The sequence below is a fragment of the Alosa alosa genome, chromosome 20, assembly GCF_017589495.1.
Source record: "Alosa alosa isolate M-15738 ecotype Scorff River chromosome 20, AALO_Geno_1.1, whole genome shotgun sequence".
In the NCBI taxonomy this organism is placed as follows: domain Eukaryota; kingdom Metazoa; phylum Chordata; class Actinopteri; order Clupeiformes; family Clupeidae; genus Alosa; species Alosa alosa.
This window is the reverse complement of record NC_063208.1, coordinates 1,860,685-1,885,060: the sequence shown is the minus strand read 5'-3', so window position 1 is coordinate 1,885,060 and position 24,376 is coordinate 1,860,685. Positions and strand designations below refer to the sequence as shown.

Sequence of the window (24,376 nt, the reverse complement as noted above, 5' to 3'; positions counted from 1 at the left end):
CACACACACAGGGATCTGATTAGGGGTGGACACACACACACACACAGGCTTCTGATTAGGGGTGGACACGCGCACACACACAGGGTTCTGATTAGGGGTGGACACACACACACACAGGTCACCTCGTCCACTTCAGCTCTTAACTTCTCGGCTGTACTGCAGTAATGAGACTCCCTCTTCACCTCTCACCTCTCTGGGACCTGCCATCCCATAATCGAGCGTCCCCTTTCATCCCTTAGTCTTGCACAGTTGACACTGACGTTAGCCCCACACACACACACACACACACACACACACGTTATGTAACCACCAAACTGCCTTTTTTTTCTACCCCTGTGCCATGTGCCCTTCCCCTCGGAGACGTTAGGAATTAGCCTCCCTGCTCTCACACACACACACACACACACACTCTTCTGAGAGGAGCCGTGGGAGGGGGTAGTGTCCTAAGGAGACGAGACGAGTGCGGCTAGTTGTGACCCCGCCACATTCTCCTGCCCCGGAGGACTTGAGGGCCTGTCCCGCTCTATCAGTGTGTGTGTGTGTGTGTCCCGCTCTATCAGTGTGTGTGTGTGTGTGTGTGTGTCCCGCTCTCTTAGTGCTTGTAGCCCTGTCTGTCTGTCTGTCCAGATGGAGAGCTGACATGCTTCAAGCTTCAGCACTAGAGGCCTACTGTGCCTGCCTGCGCGTGCGTGTGTGTGTGTGTGTGTGTGTGTGTGTGATGGTGAGTATGCACAGAAAGCTCCCCTTAAATGCCAACTGGAGTTGACACCGTATCACCACTCCATCACACACACACACACACACACACACACACACACACAGACACTCCCCTTGCCCTAGACAGTAGTTGTTCTTATAGAGATCATAACATTTAACCAGACGATGTTTATAGGAGTTATTTTTGCAAAGTATTTTATGAAAAGATTGAACAAACTGATGATGATGGTATAGATTATGATGGTATAGACTATGCTGGTTCACCTAGTTTTACTAAGCTGGGGTTTGAGGCACCATCCAAAAAGCTGACAATCAGTGTGTGGCCATGTCTGCGCGTCTGCCTGTGTGTGTGTGCGCCTCCTGTGTGTGCGTGCGAGCCTGAATGTGCCGTGGTTTGGACGTTCCTACTTCATGATACACAAACAAACACACACACACGTTTTGTTCCACCATTCTGCTGCTGCTGTGGGCCAGCTGTGTCGAGTGTTCTAGCGACAATAAGGGCTCTAAACGACACAACGTATATCGCAACGGAACATTCTATACGCACTCTGCTGGACCCCCGTCTCCGCGGAAGGCTGGTACGAACACCACACGGGTCAGAGGCCGAGCCGTGCTGGTCTTTTTTAACGTCTACTTTGATTTTGTACATTTTTTTAGTTGTGTGTGGCACAGCTGACGTGACAACGACGGACACATTCCCCTGCAGGCTGCGTGTTCTCCAGCCGAGAGAGGCCTCCTGGAGTGTCTCTCTCTCTCTCTCTCTCTCTCTCTCTCTCTCTCTCTCTCTCTCTCTCTCTCTCTCTCTCTCTCTCTCTCTCTCTCTCTCTCTCTCTCTCTCTCGACAGCCTCAGTTTGTTTTTTCTGTGTTTTTAAAAATGAATTGGGCAATAATTGACCAGCTAGATGGACTTTTGGGCGCGTCTAGGTGGACCGTGTGGACAAATCCAACATTCCTGGGCTTGCGTGAAACATGATGTCAGTGATGATGTCATCTGTCTCTCTGTACCGCCCCGACGCAGGCTGGATGCATTGCCACGGCAACCAACGGACAGAGGGGGCTGGCACTATGCTCCTGCTCGGGGGGGGGAAGTAAGTTACTCTGCCAAGTCTAATGCAAAAAATAACACACGCTCTCAAAGTGAGGATGGACCTTAAGGGTTTTTTTTTAAAAAGAGAATATAGTTTATTTAAAAATATACAGAGGAGTATTAGGTGGAAGGAATATCCAAATGAAGATGGGCGTCACGGGCCCCCCAACGCACGCGCACACACACTAGTTTCAGGAACAGGTTGTCTACTTTGTCGAGTTTGCAGCCAAGTCAGTTAAAGAGTTATTGTGTGTTTGGGGGGGCGGGTTTCAGGTCCGGTTCCGTTATGAAATGACTAGCCTTTTGGCATCAGGCGGACAGCCAGTCTGAGCTTCAACCCTGCGTCACGTGTGCATCTGGAGCTGCACACGTTGCTATGCAACAAACGGAAATCGTGAAAATCTGGAGGTGGTCGTTCAGGGTCCACGACGCGTCCTTATCTGGGGCTAAAGGTCGCTGTGGTAACGAACAGTTAAAGATTACCACGGTGACCTCTGTGTCCAGGTGGCAGGGCGCCTCTGAAGGGTCCCCTCCACGTTAACAAGTGCATTACACATTAGCCACTGTCTTCTTACTACAGAGACTCACACGGAGTGCTCATGGAAGTGCATCTCTGTATCATGCTTGTTAAGTGTTATTTATGAAATTAAAAAAACTGTCTTAAATAGTAAACTCCTGGACTCTGTGTCTTGTATGTAAGGAGGGCTTGTGTGTGTGTGTGTGTGTGTGTGGGGTGGGGGCAACGGGTACCTGTGTTGTGTGTGTGTGTGTGTGTGTGTGTGGGGTGGGGGCAACGGGTACCTGTGTTGTGTGTGTGTGTGTGTGGGGTGGGGGCAACGGGTAACTGTGTTGGTGTCCTGGTAAATCCTTGTGGTGTTGAGGAAGGAGGAGAAGGAGGCCGGTTGAGCAACACACACTCCCATAATTCCTTCTGTTTTCTTTCCCATTTCACTTGCGAACGGCAGCATATGGTGTGTGTTATTTGAGGAGGATTTGTGTGTGTGTTTGTGTTTGTGTGTTTAGCTGACTGGACACCTGCTGCCTTAACGCTTCCTTGCCTGCTCTGGGCTGTGGTCCCAGCTCCCCCTGAACACACGGAACACACACTCACACTAAACAAACACACACACACACACTCTCTCTGACCTCTACATTACCCTTCAGTTATCCAGTTACCACACCTGCCCTTTCTCCCACTCATACACCAGCAGCATCAGGAACAGTGTGTGTGTGTGTGTGTGTGTGAGAGAGAGAGAAAGAGAGGGATGTAGTCAGTGACCTAGGGAACAGATAAGGGACAGAGAGAGACGGAGAGAGAGGGATCCACTGGTGGCTATTAAAGAGACCGAGTCATGGAGCCGCTGGGGGGCATATCAGCCGTTAAAGAAATGGAGAGAAGATTAAGATGAAAATGAACGAGAACTGACCTGTGTGTTTGAGTGAGTGAGGCACAGTGTAGCCAGAGACCTTTCCCATGGCTAAGGAGGAGAGGGAGAGAGTGTGTGTGTGACCGTGTGACCTCTCCAATGGGTAAGGAGAGAGAAGAATGATCAATATTGAAGAGAGCTGATCCACCATATCAAAGCAGTCGGACTACTATAGTCCCCAACGCCCAGCTGTGTGTGTGTGTGTGTGTGTGTGTGTGTGTGAGAGAGAAAGGAGTGGATCCACTCGTAAGAAACACAGATAGGGAGGTGATCAGAGGGTGGGTAGGGTGGGTGGGGTGGGGGTGGGGGTCGTCCCCCATCACTGTGTGTGTGTGTGTGTGTGTCCTAGCAGGCAGTGTGGCGGTAAGCCTGGCTCCGGGCCCGTTTGTCACAGCGATTAGTGTGTGTGCTGCTGACGGAGGTTTCTCAGGCTGCCCAGAGATTGACCAGGACAGAGAGGGAAGAGACCTCCAGCTCAGTGGCCAGTTTATCCTCCGCTACACACACACACACACACACACACACTTGCTGCTCTGCTACTGGGTCTCAGGCTGTGGTCAGTTTTTCCTTTGCTACACACACACACACATTTAAATTCTTTATTTGGATTAGAAGATAATCATGGCATAATACAAATTTGACAGAAAGGTGTACAACAGCAGCCAATATCCATTATGCACATTAGGGGTAAAGGTGGCACCTACAGTGTGTGTATATATATATATATATATATATATATTTATGGTATTCATGGTATTATGTTCTTGACTAATTTTGACAATTGAACAGACTATTGTGCATGTGATGACTTATACAATGAAATGATGCTGACATGTTTTGGAGATAACAACCATTAGACTGAGAATTAACAATCAGTTTAGACCAACAAGGTCTATTCACTTGAAAATTGTGCAATATGGAGGCTACCTGTACTTAACCATTTTCAAAGATATACTGAGACATTGAGACATGTACTAAGACATTTGCAATTAAATTCTGTTGTGAACAATTTCCAAGTAGTTTGGGGTTTGTGGTTTGTCTGTGTTATTTTGAGAATGCAATTTCGTTGTGATGGATTGCAGTAAAGTTGGCATTGTCACACACACACACACACACACTCTCTACTCTGCTACTGGGTCTCAGGCTGTGGCCAGTTCATCCTCTGCTACACACACACACACACACACACACACACACTACTGGGTCTCAGGCTGTGGCCAGTTCATCCTCTGCTACACACACACACACTGCTCTGCTACTGGGTCTCAGGCTGTGGCCAGTTCATCCTCTGCTACACACACACACACACACACACTACTGGTTCACAGGGACAGAGGAGGGATGTAGGCCAGAGGCATCAGGTCAAAGGTCACTGACCCTGGATGCCGCTGTTCTGATATTAATACAGATATTAATATGCTGTTGTATTGCCATCACGTGGGGATAGGAACCAGTGATGTTAATGCAATAAAGTTGCACCGTCAGTCCACCCCTTGGTTACCTAGTAACAATGATGGCAACGGCTTAGTGGGAACGAGAGCAACAGTAAGCCCCTGTCATCACACTGCTAACAAGACAGACTGGTCCCCCACACACACACACACACACACGAACAGCGCGCTACACTGGAAACACACACACACACACACACACAGTAAGCCCCTGTCATCACACTGCTAACAGATCCCCCTAAATGCTGCACATGGTTCCTTTCAAGTACTTTAAATGGCAGAGTTCCTATGGCAGAGTTCCTGCTGGCATGCAATGACAGATGGAAACGTACTGTATGGCACTAACATCAGCTAGTTGAGCAGCTATCATTGCATGGCAAAAGGAACTGTCCTATTTAAACCACTTAAAAAGGAACCATGTGTAGAATGCAGGGGGATCTTGAAAGGAACCATGTGTAGAATGTAGGGGGTTCCGTTAGCAGAGCAGAGCTTTGGGCAATGAAAGCTGGTGGACTAGCTGACGTTTACTACACAGTTTCATCTGGTGTTGTTACAGAGTGTGTGTGTGAGGAGCAGTGAGACTTGAGGGAGTGTATGTGAGAGATAATATCTGTGTGTCTGTGTGAGAGATAATATATATGTGTGTGTGTGTGTGTGTGTGCGCTTGGAGGTGCTGTCAGCAGCATGCTGAGCAGGACAGACGTGTCTGAAAATGGACGTCAGCTGTTCAAGAGCAGAAGCTGCCGGCAGGAATGTGTGTGTGCGCCATCATCTCTGAGACGCATAGCGCCCGCTGGTGAGCTAGCAGGAACGTGTGTGTGTGTGTGTGTGTGTGTGTGTGTGTGTGTCATGGCCTGTGATGAGCTAGCAGTGGGAGCGCGTAGCTACCAGCACTGAGAGACGTGTGTGTGTGCCATGGCCTGTGGTGAGCTAGCAGTGGGAGCGCGTAGCTACCAGCAATGAGAGACGTGTGTGTGTGTGTGTGTGTGTGTGTGTGTGTGTGTGTGTGTGTGTGTGTGTGTGTGTGTGTGTGTGTGTGTGTCTCCACTCGACGGCCATATTGCAACGCTTTTTGGTCACTCATCGGGCATCCTATTCGGCAGAAATGTGCATGCGCAAGGCTTCACGACACCAATCTTGCTCCAGCGGCGAGTTCACAACACATGATTGGCACGATGTCTTCACAACACACCACATGATTGGCTCAATGTATTTCACATCACACCACATGATTGGCTCAATGTATTCACATGTTGACGTTTTGCCGAGGAAGGGGTGGGATATGTGTAGACAACGGCCATATTGGCGTTACAAACTAGCCCCATGCATTTCTATGGAGGATTTTTTGAGTGCTGTGTCTCCTCATTTGAAAGTCTCTGGTATACCCACTTAAAAAGCATACCATCTCAGTATACCCACTTAAAACAGACAAGGATAGGTATTAATATTTGGGGTTGATCACAGTATACCCACTACAGCTAACTAGACTACACCACAGCAGTAAGGTGCATACATTTCACCAGTCTTACCTTGTTCAAATACTTGAATGCTAAATGCTAAAAAACAAAAAAGCCAATACAATTCTTAACAATTTTCCCATTTATTTATAATGTGCATTGAAAACACAATATAATAGACATTTCAGTGGAAATACATTGCTATTTTAAACAGAAATCATACATCATTATACACACATTTTTCGTTCAATTAAACAAGTTTTACTTTAACTGTTTCCCCTTTTGTTGATAAGAGAAACCACTTTCACTGCCAGTTTGCGTACATTAAAACAAACAAAACACACACACACACACACACACACACACAGCATGTGAGCAACAACTACATATTTACACAATTTTTTCAACAACTATTTTTACAATGGTCTTATTTGTAATGGTCTTTGAAGCCACCGTCTTGCTTCCAGTTAGAAAAGCCTGATTCTGATTTGAAGACTGACGATGGGTCATTTGAAAGTGTAAATTACGGAAGGGGTAGCAAAACACTAAAGATGGAATATTCCTACCATTTGAAGTCTTTGTATCAGAAGTCATTGAGTGGCCTCTTCCTATTTCCGTGCTGCATCTTGCGCAATACCAGTTTAGGAGAGGTTGCACAGAACCATCTGCTCTAGAATGGGAAATGTCTGGAGAGAAGAAAATTAAACAAGTTTGAGTAACTTAATTGTAACTTGCATAACCCACTGTCAACCTGGCGTTTCTAAAATGAATGACAAAATATGCTCAGTGTAGTGGCAATAGGAAATAGCACCATACCATTAGGAGCAGCTATGCTTGGTGACTGGTGGTTCTGAAGACTGGGTTGAAGTCACCAGCTCCTGCGCCATCCCAGTCTGTAGGTGAAACACAAATGCGTGTTTTACAAAATCCATGCTTGTATTCAGCATGTCGTCTGGCAACTGTAAAACCAGTTATTATTATTTTAAATCATATAAAGCTTGAGTGAGTAGAACATTTAACCAATTTATCTCAATGAAATTCTCCTTGTCCTAACACTTTGAGACAGAATTCATGCGAAGGCCATGAATCAAATAAACTCAGAATAGTGGTTAATAACTTTGCAATGATAGCTCACATTAACTACAAAAGCGTAGCGTTAGCTATTAGGCATGTATTCTCATGTTCATGTTCATTCGTGCAGCTGCCAAACTTTTTCCTCAAGGAAAAAAAAATCGAACGTTATTTACATTTGGTAAGGCGCACTAGCGCATGTAATAGGCTATTATTCATTTCAGACCCCAAACAAACAGGATGTCCATTTCTCTGCATTTCATATAACACCATTTCAAACACTTCATACATTACCTTTCCATACATGAAATCTATCAGCATGCTAACAAACAATCAAACCTCAACTCAAGTAACCTAACGTTAATTTAATGTTAACAGTTCACTGACAAAGTCAGTTAACAGTTCACTGCAAGCTTGCTGCTGCTTCGTAATTTAATTGACAAACTTAACATATTTTGACAGCAACAAATAAACGTCCCTTTCACATAATGATGATAACCAACATATCGATAGAGATTTGTGACTCACCAAGAAACTTCTGTGGAGGATGAAACGCTGCCATCGGTTCTTCACGTTAGAATTCTAGCGGATACGTTCGTTAGCCAAATGTATCGGTTCTTCACGTTAGCTGATACTTCCGTGAGCCAAATGTATCGTTTCTTCACATTAGTAGAGACATTTCTGGTTAGCCAAATCAGAGCCCGTCTACGGAGAGCCTTGGCACTTCCTATTAAGCCTCATTGTATCGACATTGGTTGCAGTTCCATTAGAATTCCACTGGGGGTGATCGCGGGCGAGTGCAGGTTGAATGGGGGTCTATGGAGCTAGACGGCTAAATGTATCTCTTTCACCTGCTTGTCGTGGAAGAATCGTAGATTTTATTGTAGTTTATGCAAGTTCAATATAGATTTTAGATCTAAAGTTGAATGAACGAGTACTTATGTCCTTTTCATTTCTTACAGGTTGGGTCGTTGTTGCCCATATCACGCTAGCATTGTGCTAATGAATGATGTCATTGACATATTTGAAAGGCTTTTTAGAAGACTTACGTGACTTCAAAAAATATAACAATCAACAGTGTGTATTTTCTTTGCCTCTCCTAGCGAATGCAACATTCAAATTCCTACTCAAAAAATTATGAAAAGTGGATATTGAGGGGTAAAGCTCCATAGACCTCCATGCATTCTGCACTCGCCTGCGAGCGCCCTCAAGTGGAATCTGAGGAGGAACTGCAACCAGTCCAGAAACCGGAAGTAACCAGACAGTGCCAATTCTCTTCCTATTAGACATTCTCTGGCCAAATGTATTGTTTCTTTTACAGTTCACTGTTTGCTTTAGCTTTCAAGCTTCATAGGTGCATTACTGCCACCAGTTGTTTGGGAATGGAATTGCATCTCTGATCGTCGTTCTCAACGATGATTACAGGGGCAGGGGCCAGTCAGGGGCCAATGAGATTTCAGATGGGGCCCGGGCCCCTGTGGCCCCGCCCCTAGAACCGCCCCTGGCGCTAGCGTAGCTAGCAGCACTGAGAGACGTGTGTGTGTGCGCCATGGCCTCTGATGAGCTAGCAGCACTGCGATGTGTGTGTGTGTGTGTGTGTGTGTGTGTGTGTGTGTGTGTGTGTGTGTGTGTGTGCGCGTAGCTAGCAGCACTGGGAGACGTGTGTGTGTGTGCGTGTAGCTAGCAGCACTGGGAGACGTGTGTGTGTGTGTGTGTCTGTGTGTGGCTAGCAGCTTCTTTCAATACTTCAATACTAGCAGCTTCTTCAATACTTTGTGGAAAAGCCTTTGTTTGTAAAGACAGCTTCAAGACATTTCCTGTATGACAAAACTTATTGGTCGCAGTATCAGGTCTGATTTTGGCCCATTGTTCTAAACAGATCCCAGGGGTCCCTCTTGTGAATCCTGATCTTTAGTTACTTCCAGAACTATTTAATTGAATTGGCTGCCTTCAAGTCTTTCTGGAGCTTTCTCCGAGTGGTCCTTGGCTCTTGGAATTGACTATCCTTCTGACTCCCTGGTCAGAAATATTACGAGGAGATCCTGTGCATGGCCGGTTGATGATGCAGTGATGTTTCTTCCACTTGCAGATAATGGCTCCCATGCTGCTTACTGGAAGATTCTGATGTTTCAAAGTCAAAGTCAAAGTCAAAGTCAGCTTTATTGTCAATTTCTTCACATGTTCCAGACATACAAAGAGATCGAAATTACGTTTCTCACTATCCCACGGTGAAGACAAGACATATTTTACCAATTTAAGTCCACAGACAAACATAACATTCAAGTAAAACAAAAAAGTAAGTAAATAAGTAAATAAGAGGGCACATATAATAATGAAAAAAATAAGAGCAGCAAAATTTGGTTGAAATTGTGCATAGACAGTCAATAAAATACTAGTGCAAAGTCAGGCCAATAAAAGAGTTTTGAAATGCATCTGTAACCAGTTTCATTGATTTGTTTTGCAACAATAAGGTTGCAAAGGTCTTGGGAGAGCTTTTTGCTTTTATCCATCATGAAATGTTTCTTGTGTGACACCTTGGTAATGAAAAACCTTTTTATAACCCATCAATATGTAGGCTACTAACCAAGCTTATATTAATTTGCACAGATAGAAAGGATAACTACTCTCTACAGATTCCAGCTCGTTCCTTCCCTTTCCTTGCCTTAGTGCTTTTTCTTAGTGTGTTTAATACTTTTCCCCTGTGTTATTCCACTTCATTACATGACTACTTACAGAGTTGTTTGGATTTTTTATGTGTGGGTTACCTGAGTTATTACTAATGCCTGGTGAAAATGTTGTGCCCCCCATATTCCACTTTTCACGGGCCCTCTCCTCCATTGGGGCCCTATACTTCCCACTTTCCCCCAGTTCGGCCGCCCTTTAATCTGCTGAACCTTCTGCTCGTTTCCAAATATAAAAAAAACTCTCTGCAACTCAACATTGGCCTGCCTGCCTCAGCTGCCTGTGAGGGGCTTTTCAGTTGTGCTGGATTACTGTTCACTGCAAAGCGACCCAAGGATGAGTGCAACTAACTTTGAAAATCAACTACTGCTCAAACTTAAAGGAGAACTCCGGTGATTTTTCACATAGATCTCCATTTCTCAACGTCCTTTTCAGGCAAAGTACCTCCACTTTCGGCAGCCATATTGCAACACTTTTGGGCACTTATCGTGCATCTATTTCAGCAGAAATGCGTGTGCGTAAGGCTTCACGACACCAATCTTGCTCCAGCAGCGAGATCACAACAGATGATTGGCACGATGTCTTCACAGCACACATGATTGGCTCAATGTATTTTACAACACACTGCATGATTCGCTCAATGTATTCACATGTCGACGTTTTGCCGCGGAAGGGTTGTGATATGTGTAGACATATGATGTGTAGACAACTGCCATATTGGCGTTACAAACTAACCCCATGCATTACTATGGAGGATTTTTTGAGTGCTGTATCTCCTCATTAGAAAGTCTTTGGTAAAACTGGTTGTTCTACCCCCCCCCCAAAAAAAAAAGTAACTAAGTAACTTTTACTTAAAAAGTACATTTTAAATGAACTACTTTTTACTTGATTACATTTTCAGATCGGTATTTTAACTTGTACTTGAGTAATATTTCATCAAGGTATTGGTACTTTTACTTGAGTACAATATTTTCGTACTTGAGTAATATTTCATCAAGGTATTGGTACTTTTACTTGAGTACAATATTTTCGTACTTTTTCCACCTCTGTCAGGATGGAGCAGGTTTGTGTGTGCTGTCTCTGTCTGACTAAACTATCTCAGGATGGAGCAGGTTTGTGTGTGCTGTGTCTGTCTGACTAAACTATCTCAGGATGGAGCAGGTTTGTGTGTGCTGTGTCTGTCTGACTAAACTATCTCAGGATGGAGCAGGTTTGTGTGTGCTGTGTCTGTCTGACTAAACTATCTCAGGATGGAGCAGGTTTGTGTGTGCTGTGTCTGTCTGACTAAACTATCTCAGGATGGAGCAGGTTTGTGTGTGCTGTGTCTCTACTCAAACGTTTATACATTTCATATAAAACACCCTTAAACGGCGGAAAAAAGAGAAATATGGCAGTTGTCCCCAAAAGTGAAATGATGTGCTATTCTGCCCTCTAGTGGCCAGAGACATGCACTGACCTACTGGGCAATTACGTCTCCCACAGACCGAATGGAAAATATTAATTATGGGATCATATTCATTTGGAAAGCTTGGGCAGTCTTTATTTTGACAGATTAAATGTAATTATTTATTTCTATACCTAAAACAAGAATTCAGTCACATCTCCTAAAACACACTCAACCAGTAAGGCTTTAAAAAGAACTGAGATTGCGCCGAGGGTAGTTTCCACAAAGCCGTCTTCTTTCCAGTGCTTGAGGCTTCGCTCACCGTCCACAGCCTGAGCCCCAGAAGCAGACATGAAGCGGATGGTGTCTTGATTGATAAGTACATAAGTCCACACACACACACACACACGGTAAAGTGCCGTCTCCGGAGTGGAAGGTGCAGTAGATGCCCCAGTGGTCGCTGCTCAGGAGTGGAAGGTGCAGTAGATGCCCCAGTGGTCGCTGCTCAGGAGTGGAAGGTGCAGTAGATGCCCCAGTGGTCGCTGGCGTAGCGTCCGCAGTCCAGCTTCTCCTGCCCCATCAGGAGCATGCGCTCGGCGGCCATCTTGGGGCCCAGGCAGGCAGGCCGCAGGTAGACGCGGTCGAAGCGGCAGCGGCTGACGTAGGGGACGTTCTTGTTGCTGTTGGCCTTGGTGTCCCACGTGTAGCGACAGTGCTCCTCCTTGCCCAAGCTCTCCCACACGTCACACACACCCACAGGGAGACCGCCCACCTTGGCCACCTGCACACACACACACACACACACAATTCATCAAAATGGCTATTTCTGCCCGTGTCCTATTTTCGCGTATGTGTCACTTATATTAATTTCTATACAAACCAAGAGGGCGGATCCCTTAAAAAACCGCAAGCACCCACCCCATAAGGGTCTCTAAATAATCGTTGTACCAAAAATGATATTGTACAGTGGATCAAAGAGCTGTAAACAGTGTTTTAAGTATGTTTGCGTGTTTGTAGCCCACTAGCCCCAGCTCCCACTAGCCCCAGCTCCCACTAGCCTACTAGCCCCAGCTCCCACTAGCCCCAGCTCCCACTAGCTCATTAGCCCCAGCTCCCACTAGCCCCAGCTCCCAGCTAGTCCCTAGCCCCAGCTCCCACTAGCCCCAACTCTGAGCTTAGTAAACAAAATCAATAAATGCTTGAGGTAAGAGCCAAACCAGATGTTGTTCAAATCTGCACACTTATGGCTACTGAAAAATGTAAGGTTCAATCAAATATTATTTTGAAGCATTAAATAACATCTTTGTTTACGACAAACACATACGATACATACCACGGAAGCCAGCATCCTGCACTACAAACTACAAATAAATAAGGTGAACGTCACTTAGACAAGCAGTCCATCTGCCATCTTGTATGTTCACTAAACTCACAGTCACATGTGTTCATTTAGCTTTTATTCAAATCCAATTAGAAATGAGGCAGAAGAAGAGAGGAACAAAAATAAAAACCATAAAGTAACAATAAATAATAAACAATAATAAATAATAACAACAAATAAACTCCCAAGTCCACATGTGGGCGGAGCCTCACCTCAGCGTCCCTGAGGTTGGTGTCGCCGCCGAAGATAACGGTGGTCTTTTCCGGAACATTCTTCATCTTCTGGAACATCAGCTTCAGCTGGTTCATGCGCTCCACCGATTGGTTCTTGCAGCTCTCAAAGTGTGACGTCATCAGACAGAGCTCCTGGCCCTGGAAGTTGACCTGAAAAACACACACAGCTGGAATTATGTCCTGAACTACTTCTACTTTTAAGTCTGTGTCCAGTATCTACCCCCATGGTGTGATGTGGTACCCCACCTGCACCACCAACAGGTTCCGCATCATCTGGGTCATGGGGTAGGGGATGACCTCACTCTTCAGGAACTTCACTCGGGACTTCTTTAGCATCACACCTGTGAAGTAGCCTTCTTCTCCACCTGGACACAGAGACAGACAACCTCACACACTGCAGCTGATAATCTCATTAGAGCCAACCTTGCCTACCTTCACACACTGGAGTGATAATCTGATTAGAGCCATCTGCACACACTGCAGTCAATAACCCCCATAAGAGCCAACCTCACACACCAGCGAGAACCTCACACTCCCTCACACACTACAGTGAAAACGTCATTAGAGCCAACCTCACACACACTAGTGAAAGGGTCAATGACATGACACGCATTTTTTTGTGTACATATGGGTTACATACATTTAAAATTGTTAAAATGTATCATATCATATAAAAATATCATTTTCATCAAACCCTAATCTTAAAGTTTTGGATTCATTCAATTTTGAAAGAGTATTAACTGAATTTGGGTAAAATTGTGTACACGGTGTAACCACAAAAACATGAACCAAATAATTACACTTGCTGAAAGAAATGTGAAATTCTCTCCAAAATCCCTTCTAAAATAATCTGGCATGATCTTGCACAAGAACTTTTCTATTTTTAAGACAAGTAATGAAACCCCATTGTTCTGAATGTTTGAATTAATTTGGGGAATCGTGTCTGTCACATCAACCACTTAAAATGTCAAGTGGTGTAACCACCATTTAAGGAGCAATTTTGTATGTTTTATGTCAGAGAATTATGTGACAGGAAATTATGTCATAGACAAGGACCCTTCAAGACCCCAACTACTATGAGTCAAGGTTAGCAACTCTCTTCAAGTAACATAATAGTGTTTTTAGGCCATGGCCAGGCAAGCTTAGGTTACATGTCAAATGGTATGACCTTTTAAAATAATAATAATCATAAAATATTCAATTTAATGTAAAAACTGTGTTTGAATATTCACATAAAGGTGAAGTGTGTACATAGTTGTCCATAATAATGCCTGCAAATTTTGCTTTTAAATAGAAATGTCAAATGGTGTAACCGGTTACACCATTTGACTCTTTTCTGTTTGAGACCAGTTTGATTAGATTCAGGGCCAAGAGTATGTAATTTTAGGTGCCAATTATATTATTTTTATAATTTAAATAGTGACTACCGGTAACTGTTTAGCATGAACAATAGCTTTAAAAGGGTTTAATTAGATTGCAATTTAAGCGATCTGTCATTCCCTTTAACAGCAAGCAGGGCAATTTCAAACAGCGCATTTTAATAGTCAGCGGTGTATTTGAAGGAATCTGCTTGTACGCAAGACCGTATGGAACAGGTATTCCACTAAGCCATTCTTTACTAAAACCGAGTAGAGTATAGGCTACACACATCTGCACTTGTCTATTAATTGAACATATAGGCAAAGTGAAACTAACTTCACTGTGGTGTCATAGTCAACGACAAAACAGTTATACACAGTTAATTACTTTCAATATTGACTGACAATGGGTTACCAGCAAAAACATAGCCTGAAAAAAACAAAATTTATAATGGTCGAATGACTGAATAAATAACCTAAGGACATTTATTCTGCAGAGGAATTGCTGCTTACATCTTGTGACAGTGACATGTTTCATATGCGCCTTTCACTATAAACCAGGCTTTTCTTGGTCAGTGGCATAATGCTTTTAAGACGGTATAAGATAGCGATTTTTAGATCATGTGCCAGACCACACCTTATGTCGGAAATTGCCACACCCCTGGGCGCATTATTTAATAAAAGTGAAGTGTAAGATAGAAAAAAAAGCTTTGCGTCAGAATAATAATGTGCTTTGCGCCAGGTTTTGCATCGTGAAAATAGGGCCCTTTATCTCACTCTCTTTGAAAATAATGGGTATAGACTGAAATTGTATGAGAACTGAACTGAAATCAAATAGAACACAAGTTTCTTCATTGATGTTATGAAATGATATTTGATATGGAATATGATGAATGACATGAATACATATCAAAATATCCAATTCAGTTTACCTTGATGCCTATTTTCTGTGTCAATTTCTTGTCCTATTGCTATAAACGTTTTATGGTCAATTGGTGTAACCGATTTATGTCAATTGGTGTAACCAGTATTTTGTCTAAAATACTAATATTGTACAAAAAAATGTATATGGATAATGATTTAATACTCTACTTTACTGTAATAATGGTTGTTTAAACCATTTTTACTCAAATGGTCAAAGAATAGACAGAAAACAAGATGTTTACAGCATATGGTCTTGGCTCAGTACAATGAAAAACCCATATAATTTAAATTTAGAAATAATTATAATAAAACATTTTCTCATAGGATATTACAAAATAAACTAATAATTTCATGAGAGCAATTGCATTAACTCTAGAAGGTGTGAAATATTAGATATTTGTCCTTTTTGTGGTTACACCATTTGACAATTTAACAGGCTGTTAGTTCTATCTTTTGTTAAAAAATAGCATAGACGTCATTAAATAATATGAATACAACAGAAATACAAAGTATACACTTTAGCAAACCTCAGGCATGTTTTGTTTTAAAGGTTTAAACATATTTTTAATTTTCTCATCTTACCAACCCTTATGTGTCACTGACCCGAAAACCTCATTAGAGCCAACCTCACACACTGCAACTAGGAATCCACATCACCAGTACCACGACAGGGAGCACTGAACGATGCCGATCTTTTACCCTCGATGATGGTGTAGCTGATCTCTTACCCTCGATGATGGTGTAGCTGACGGCTCTCTTCTTGATGTACTGGATGTACATTGGAACCAACTCCTGAAGAAACACCACGTCTGGCGTGTACCTGTGGTGGAGGAGGGCACACTGCATCACACACACACACACACACACACACACACACACACACACACACACACACACACACACAATCAGGTCACTTACAGTGCCAGGTAAGAGCAGAGGCCTCTGGCGCGTTCCCCCAGGTTCAGAGTGTCCAGGCCGTCCACGTTCCACGTGAGCAGAGACAGCTTGCCGTCTGCCTCCGGCTCCTCTGCTGGCTGAGTGTGTGTTTTACTCTCTGCTGATGCTGGCACTGCGCCTCCGGAGCTGCTGGGCTCCTCACTGGTCAAGTCTATACTACAAGTTTGGGAAAGGCCAGATAGGTGATCCAGTGTTCAATGGGGGACTCGCATGAGTTGTATTTATTTGTTTTGTGATAATTCAAATCACATAACGCCAGGTTCACTTACCAATCAGTGTTTTCTGTTTTTAACCGCTTTTTGCTGGTTTCTGGGTTATTCTCTGAATCCACTGAAGTTTTTCTTTTTGCTTCGGTGCTGGCGTTCTCTTTTCTCGTCTCTTCGACAAACTGTACATCGAATGCTGACTCCATGTCTGCCTCGAAGTACGAGTTCACAGCTCTCTGAAACGTGATGACGCCATGACGTGGCTATTCAACGTTGCATTCAGATCCAGCTGGACTCACGCTATTTTGTCTGGCTGCCCACAACAAACAAACTTGACCAACTTTAGCTTAGTGTCATGACTAACGACAAAAGTAACCTTACGTGTAGGATAATTAACCACTGCATCACTGTAATATGCAACAATTTAACAGACTTCCTTTCACATCAGCACGGGAATGAATGTGAACAGCTATGATAAGATGTAAATTACCTCCATGTCCCAATCATTTTCAGCCAGATAGCACTGCGCCACCGCGCCGTCTGTCCCGGTGATGGACGCAAACTCATCACACAACTGCAGCCTCGTCTCCTCCAAGATGTCCGCGGCGGCCGGGACATCAGTGGCTGCGGAAGCCATTGTGAACTTACCCGGTTAATGAGTCGATATGCACGAATTGAGCACTACTACCGTTTCAATAAAAGTGCACTTAAATGTCTAAGAAGCATCTCCGAAGTCAGACGTCTGCTGTCCCTTTCCCCGCTCTCCACAAATTGTGTACCACGAAAATAACTCCGGGTGGAAATACTTAAATGGCCTACTTTGGGACCGAACAAAGGTTTTACTTATAGTGGATTTCATAATTAAAGAATACCAAACCATATGTTAGATGAAGAAATATTAACATTGGTGTGTTCATTTCTAAACACAAAGTAGTATTACATCGGTTGAGACAATATTTTCAAAGGTTGTTCTCAAATGCCAGGAACGCCCCCAGAACATATCCATCTTCCGGGGGTCCCAAATTAATAGGACACCTGTGTTGGAAAGTTGACATTGGTCTTTTGATTGTGCTGAACAGTTTTACAGAGCAAAATGGCTTCGCTATCACTAAATTCAATAAAACAGCTTATGAAGGCTATGGTGGACACCCCTGGATTTGACCGCGTTTTAAGCAAGGTTAGTAACGTTAGACACAATCGTATCTGTGGATAAATGTTAACCTAGCTGGGGGCGCAGTCATATAGATAGGTAGTCTTCAGAAACCTGACAACTTTTCACTTCTCTCTGTGGTGTCCATTCTCCTGTCGGACGTGCTGTTACAGTGTGCTTGCTGTGCTGTGTACAAGTTTAACCGGTTTTGGGTATCGCTGCGTTGTGTCTGCAGGTCAGTATTTTATCTGCGAGCCCCGGTAAGGTTGTATGTGAGATGAAGGTTGAGGAGGAGCACACGAACCGAGGGGGCACACTTCACGGGGGGCTTACGGCGACCCTGGTCGATGTCATCTCCACCACTGCGATCATGTATTCAGAGAGAGGCGCACCGGGCGTCAGTGTCGACATGAATATCACGTAAGTCCCCGAGCAAAGCATTACCTGAGACCGTGTGAACTGCCACGAGTGCTGAAATTGAGGCACCTGAAGTATCCAAATGCATTCACGTCACTACATGTTTGACAGGTATATGAATGCAGCCAAGATGGGAGAAGACGTCCTGATCACCGCGCAGGTTCTGAAACAGGGACGGACGCTTGCCTTTGCCACTGTAGATCTCACCAACAAAGCAACGGGGAAACTGATAGCACAGGGCCGACACACAAAACACCTGGGTAATAGTTAATATTTTGTGTGGTGGCAAAACTGTTGTCAGGCTGGAGTAGAGTAAGTAGTACTACTGTGTGTAAATAATCATCCTACTTTCAAAGCTGTTAATAAAAGAGATTCTCAAACGCTGTGCGGATTGTGGGGATATTTCAGCAGTGTGGATTTATTTCAAAAGATCTTCAAAAAATGCCCGCAATTGCCCCAAAAGAAAAACGAGCCATTACCATTGTTGTTTTAATGTAAATGATTTAACAAGAAAGAAATTCAATTAAGTGATTTAATGTCTCATTCACCAAGTAAAGCAGACTTACAGATACCATGTCCCATTTATAAGCACTGCAATAATTAGTTTTATTACAAGATTGGTTCTCCTGTCAATCAAAAAGAAAAACAAGATTTCTAGTGATCCTTAAAACGTCCTCCTTGACATGGATGTCCGTCTGGCAAATAAGCTTAAACGATTCGCTTCCCCTCAGTTCCCATCACCAGAATCTGTTATTCAGTAGCTCCACTGTCTAGTGCACGAGAGGCTTGTTTGGTGACTATGACCGTCGATCCAACCAAACCAAACCCAAGGTTGCTCGCAGCATTGCATAACTCAACACCTGTCCACTCCCCAAAACTCCAGATCTTACCATCATGAAAATTACAGAACAAAATGACATAAGGTTTGATTTATAGGCAAGGAATGACACTCAAATGAGAAAATAAAATAAGTCCAGCAAAACAAAGGCAGTTTAAAGACAAACAGGAGAAGCAATGCTTAGGCTGAATGAGCTGAAGGATTCACCTCGTTACATCTTTGCATATCAGGAGTTAAACACCCCCAACCCACCCCCGGCCTCTTCGTCCTTGGTCACAGATTGTCATCCCTAGCATCTTTCCACCCCCCCCTCCACAAAACAGACAAGTTTAACAATCCTTCATGACCTGGACACCCAGCCTGTCCAAAACAAGATGACCATTATGAAGACCACCGTCACTGGATCCTGTGTTTGTGTGTTTTTGTTTTCTTTTTAATCACCGAGTTCCTTCAGTGACCGGTGTTGGCTCTCTGTGCTGCTCCAAGAAGAAACAACCACTCAAATCAAAATCAATGTTCTTTGCAGGTTCACATGACAACAACAAAAACTATGAAGGGTTCTGACAGGTGGGCGGGGAGGGGTGGAGGGTGTGGGGTTGGGTGGAGTAACGACCAAACCAGAACCTGGCAGAGGGGCCTGATCAACACGTGGGCAAGGGGAGGGGTCAGGTGAGGGAGGGAGGGATGAGAATGAGTGGTCAACAAAAAAAAGGAGAGTTCCAAGCACAAGTTCAATTCTATTCAATGGAGGAACGTTAAGGGTGAGTACGGGTCAACTTGCTTTGGTGGGCTGGGGTGGGGTGAAGTGGGCGGGTCTGGGGTGAAGTGGGCAGGGGGGGGCGCTAGCGCTGGCCGAGAGCACTAGTCGGGCATGTAGGGACGCAGGTGGTCCTCCACGCCTCCCGCGCCCCAGCAGGTCAGCTGGTCCTGGGGCAGATACAGGCACAGACTGCACAGCTTGAACACTGTGGCCTTGGTCTTTGGAGTCTGACGGACAACAGAGAGAGAGAGAGAGGAGCTCAGGGACAGAGCATGAACGAGACAAACATGCACCATCTTGAATTTCCCCTGGGGATCAATAAAGCATCTATCTATCTATCTATCTATCTATCACACTTCACCATCTATCCACATTGCATAGGCTTGCATTTTAGCACACTTGTAAGTTATCCAGTTTATTATATAGGTAAAAGTTTTACAGAGAGAGATGCAGATCACTAACATTCACATTCTCACAACAGGGCATAAAGCCAGAGGAATGTCCGTGCCTGAAGTTATCAGAAAGGTTACATTTTTTAATAAAAAATATGCATAACTATCCATTACATGGCCTGGCCTATGGCCAAATTCCGGCACAGTGCCTTAAAACAAAGCCATGTTGGCTCCATAAAACATAAAGCCATGTTGGCGCCATAAAACTTCCAAATGAATAAAAGTAACACAGACTGTAAAGTATATTTCTAGTGCCAACTGAAACGCATGTCGCTATTTAGACCTACGTTAACAACACTACTGGTAAGAGGACGGACAGGTTCACATGACCCTACCTGTAAGTGCTGTTTATCCATGAAAAGAAACACAGATTGGTTTGGGTTGTTCATAACCATTCCAGCCTTGTCTTTGCGGCCAACAGCATGCAAGAACTGTTTCTCGTAGTCTCCGTGATGAAACTCAAACTTGGCCTATAAACAGAGGAGTGATATTTTAACTCTATTATACTATTAACTATTATAACACTTCCGTTAGTCCAGTCTGTCAACTAAGAATTGCTCAAGTTTCTGGTTTTCAAATTGCCAAACCATGGCGCTAAGTTCAATAAAATATAGTGCAGTTTAAAACTTAAGTTTTGTAAGTATAAGTGAGATCACGGTTAGGTGACTTGTCCTGAAACAAATCTTGTTAAAGTGTGAGAGGAAGTTGGGTGCCTAATGCCAGTTTAGCCATGTGGACATGTAGTGGAGTAGAGCCGGAGGAGTGGGAGAGAACTGCAGAGTAGCGCACCTGAACAGGCCGAAAGGGCTCGTGGTCGGCCCCCTTCCAACGGGAAAACAGGAGACAGACGACCTTCTCGATATCGTTGCGGGGCCAAAGGATAAAGTCCATCTCCTGGGTACACCCAATGACATCCTGCAAGAAGAGACCACACAACGTTACTACAGCACTGCCATCTGATGACCTGCCCACAACTACACACACGTGAGAGCAGTTCATTCACATGCCGAGTAATTCATTTAAAAAGTTACTATTTAGCATCGATTCCATAGTTGAATGTGATTCATCGCTCAACAGAGGAATCAAGCTCTTTTTCACACATACACAATATGCCTGACCAGAGTTTGAATGGGTTCATGCTGGAATAATTTAATGGACTATTAACATGCACAGATGAGCCGATACTTCAACACCAAAGAACTTTTCCTCTGTCAAACGCACTATTTGTTTATCCAGCACCAGCTTTGCAAATAACAATGTCCACAGACAAGGTAGAATATGTTGCATGATTTTATGAAAGTACGATGTATTGCGACTTCAGATGCAAGTCAAATTTGTAGCTTCTTATGTCTCATTCCACTTACCGATCTGGCAAACTTACATAGTGCGATTATGTGCCTTTCACTCTGTTACGAGTTGATGAACCACTGAAACTATTTTGGAAACATTATTTTAAGGTGCAAAAAAAAAAAACTTTGGTGTTGCTTTAAATCTGTATTAAAAAGGATTTCTGACTCCTGGGGGGTATTCCAAGTACGTGGTTTAGTGACAAACCTGGTTATATTAACTCAAAGTGGTAAACCTCCTAATAGAAGAGCTGTATGGATTCATTCTCCTAACAAACCAATGACATAGGGCTCTTGTTGTAGGAGGTTTACCACTTACTCGGAGTTAACTCACCCAGGTTTGCCACTAAACAACATACTTGGAATACCCTTCTGGTGGAGCAGCTGAACTCACCCTGCGCATCGACTGATACCGAGGGGCGTGCAACTGCACTATGTCTTTCTGCAGCAGCTCGATGGAACTCTCCAAAGAGTAGCTGGAATCCCGCACGCCCTTCAGAATGTTCTCCTCGTAGTTGTTGGTCATGACGGGCAGCACCTCTGCTACCTCAAAAAGTGCAGACTTCTTTTTCTGCTCAGGCCAACATTGAAAAGGGAGGCATAAGAAAACGGTGTCTAGTCAAAGCAATCACTGTGAAGCTAGGAAAATAACAATGCTGCTTTAAGACAAACGGCCACTTAAGACCGACTCTGGGGACTTCATGCCACTTCAATGTGCAACTAGAGATCTAATTAAGATGTTTATGGTATGACCTAGTGGAGTGTTTGGTGTACATTTCGAGCGCACCTTTTCTTTGAACACGAAGGCGATGTAGATCTTGAAGTCGAACTGGTCAGCCAGGGATTCTCGTTTCTTTCGAAGCTGAGCACGGAGTCGGTTTCTCATTTGGTTTCTTCGGGAAGTAGCGTCCCCCATTGTTGATAATCGTTTCACTTTTTTAAAAGAATCTATTTTTTGTTGTCCTACCGACTAGGACGAAGCTACGGTTACCCCTTTTCAGAGAGGAGAAAAAGTAACGCTCTCTAGACTACTTGGATCACATACTATTTCTAATAGGAGGGGAAAAACAACAAAACCACGCTAAGTCATCTTAGAGCAAATAGGAAAGTGCCACTGCTGATCACTTTAGTTGCGACTAGACCTACACTAGCAATATCAGTCTAGATTTCTCAAGAGATCATATTGGTTAAGAGCTGGGCATTCAAGTTAAGGCCAAAAGAAACGTACGACTATTCGCGTTTACACAGGGAATAAATCAATTTCAACAGAAAGCAAAACAATTATGGTGACTTTTGTCGCTGCAAATGTAACGTTAACTGACAATAAAAATGAGAGGTCTCATTACTTCCGAAACCCATACCGAGACAGGCTCTTTTAGCTGTGAAATAGAAACCTACACAAACGCTCCAGCAGAGATAACTACTTTTTTGCTATTACCAAGAGCTTCGTTCATAATTTTGTAGTTTGTAATTTCTGTTTACACTAAGCTACTCTAGCGACGGCTCTTTGAATGGCAGGGGGTACGGACGACCATGGCAGACACATGTAGATGCCAGGGCAAGTTGGCACCAGGTAAAACACAGAAGTTACCAGAGAAGGTTGACATGTCGCTATTTACAGCCATAAAACTGGCCCACGGTCTTCTACGCCATTGTCGATGACATTCCTCATGATGAGAGCTATTGATGGTTGGCCAGCTAGCCAACTTGTGCTAGCTAGCTAGGCAACGCAGCTATACACTTCACCACCAGCTAGCTACAAAACTCTCCAGCTACATTTTAATTTAGACTTAACAATGTAATAACGGGCCCCTGTGTTTGCTTAAGAGCTGGGTAATGTGCCTTTTTACATTTTTTGCCTGATTTAACAGAAGGCTTAGTTTACGACAGTGAACACCCGGATCTTGCGAGGCTTGCTAGCCACCTAGCTAACTATTGTTGCTCGTCACCATTTTGAGGAGTCTAAATTGCAGCCACATTGTTGAACTAGTTACAAAGCCTGTTAACTAGCTAACTAGCTTTGTCCCATCTCGTCAAAGGGGTAACAACCGTATATTAAATTATGCCAACAGTTGACAGTAGATTAATTTTCTCTTCTGATGTCGCTTCAAGGTAGTATCTCCGCTTGTTTTCGAGCTTTTTTTTTTTTTCAGTCGTCACAAACAACCAACCTAGCCAGCCATGCCATGTCAAGATAAAGTGACAAACCAACAGAAATCCTCCGTTCTTTCGGGAGATATGCGACGAGATTTGCTTCTTGGCGGACCCATACTTATCAGTAATTGAGCAAAACGACTTTTGATCGGTTCTTTGACGTCTCCGGCCTTCGATTCCTGTTTGAGTAAAGAACGGCAGCGCTCCTCGCCAAACAAATGATCCAAAATGGCTCCTGCGCGTCACGCAGTTCTGCAGACACCGCGTGGACACGTGACAGCTGCCTCATGAAAAACAGTCTGACACTCGTGAACTTATATCGCTGATGACAACTGCGCTTGAATGGGCACCACGCAACATTTCATGCTCTTGAAGCCCTCCTTACACTGACAGACTTTGGAAAGATTTGCAAAGATTTTTGAAAGACTACAGTCTCAGACCCTCTCACATCTAAAGACAAGTAAAAGAGTTTTAAGTCACAGACTATGATTTTGCAATGACTGGGGATCTTGCAGGGTCACTATTTACAAGACTGCAACTAGATTCCTTTAAATTATTACCCATCGTGCAATAGATATCAACAGGAATTTAAATGATAGCCTAAATTCAAAGCCATATTTTCGTGTTTCTGCAGCACTGTTTCATGCGTGACATCCCTAACCGATATAGAGTTGTTCTGTCACGTGGAAGAGCCAACTAAATATGTATAAGAAATTACAAATATTATAAGAATAACAAATAATCATATAGGCCACAGCTGTCGCCTACTTTGCCCCTTCCTGCTTGGTGTTGAAGAGAGGTCACTATTGGTTTTTATAGTTCATGTCATTATTTGCATGAGCCACGACTAGAAAGACTTGCGATAATATCAAACAGGTTTAATATTGTCGTAACGGCAAAACTAGAAAAGGACTGACTCC

The 24,376-nt window shown here is 43.8% G+C and overlaps 3 protein-coding genes across 3 annotated transcripts; 1 reads left to right on the top strand and 2 right to left on the bottom strand.

Annotated features, from left to right (window-relative positions):
• Window positions 1–11,410: 11,410 nt before the first annotated feature.
• tdp2b (tyrosyl-DNA phosphodiesterase 2b) lies at window positions 11,411–17,140 on the bottom strand. Its single transcript, XM_048229843.1, has 7 exons — window positions 16,830–17,140; window positions 16,403–16,575; window positions 16,095–16,289; window positions 15,905–15,996; window positions 13,141–13,259; window positions 12,874–13,044; window positions 11,411–12,061 (listed from the first exon to the last, which is right to left on the bottom strand). The coding sequence occupies exons 1-7, from the start codon at window positions 16,974–16,976 to the stop codon at window positions 11,786–11,788; spliced, it is 1,173 nt and encodes a 390-aa protein (XP_048085800.1). The 5' UTR covers window positions 16,977–17,140; the 3' UTR covers window positions 11,411–11,785.
• Window positions 17,141–17,379: 239 nt separating this feature from the next.
• Window positions 17,380–18,286, top strand: acot13 (acyl-CoA thioesterase 13). Its single transcript, XM_048229467.1, has 3 exons — window positions 17,380–17,516; window positions 17,725–17,909; window positions 18,018–18,286. Exons 1-3 carry the CDS (start codon window positions 17,433–17,435, stop codon window positions 18,175–18,177), a joined length of 429 nt encoding a protein of 142 aa, XP_048085424.1. The 5' UTR covers window positions 17,380–17,432; the 3' UTR covers window positions 18,178–18,286.
• Window positions 18,287–18,424: 138 nt separating this feature from the next.
• On the bottom strand, window positions 18,425–23,710 carry c20h6orf62 (chromosome 20 C6orf62 homolog). Its single transcript, XM_048229465.1, has 5 exons — window positions 22,090–23,710; window positions 21,697–21,873; window positions 20,746–20,871; window positions 20,292–20,426; window positions 18,425–19,731 (listed from the first exon to the last, which is right to left on the bottom strand). The coding sequence occupies exons 1-5, from the start codon at window positions 22,216–22,218 to the stop codon at window positions 19,606–19,608; spliced, it is 693 nt and encodes a 230-aa protein (XP_048085422.1). The 5' UTR covers window positions 22,219–23,710; the 3' UTR covers window positions 18,425–19,605.
• Window positions 23,711–24,376: the final 666 nt, after the last annotated feature.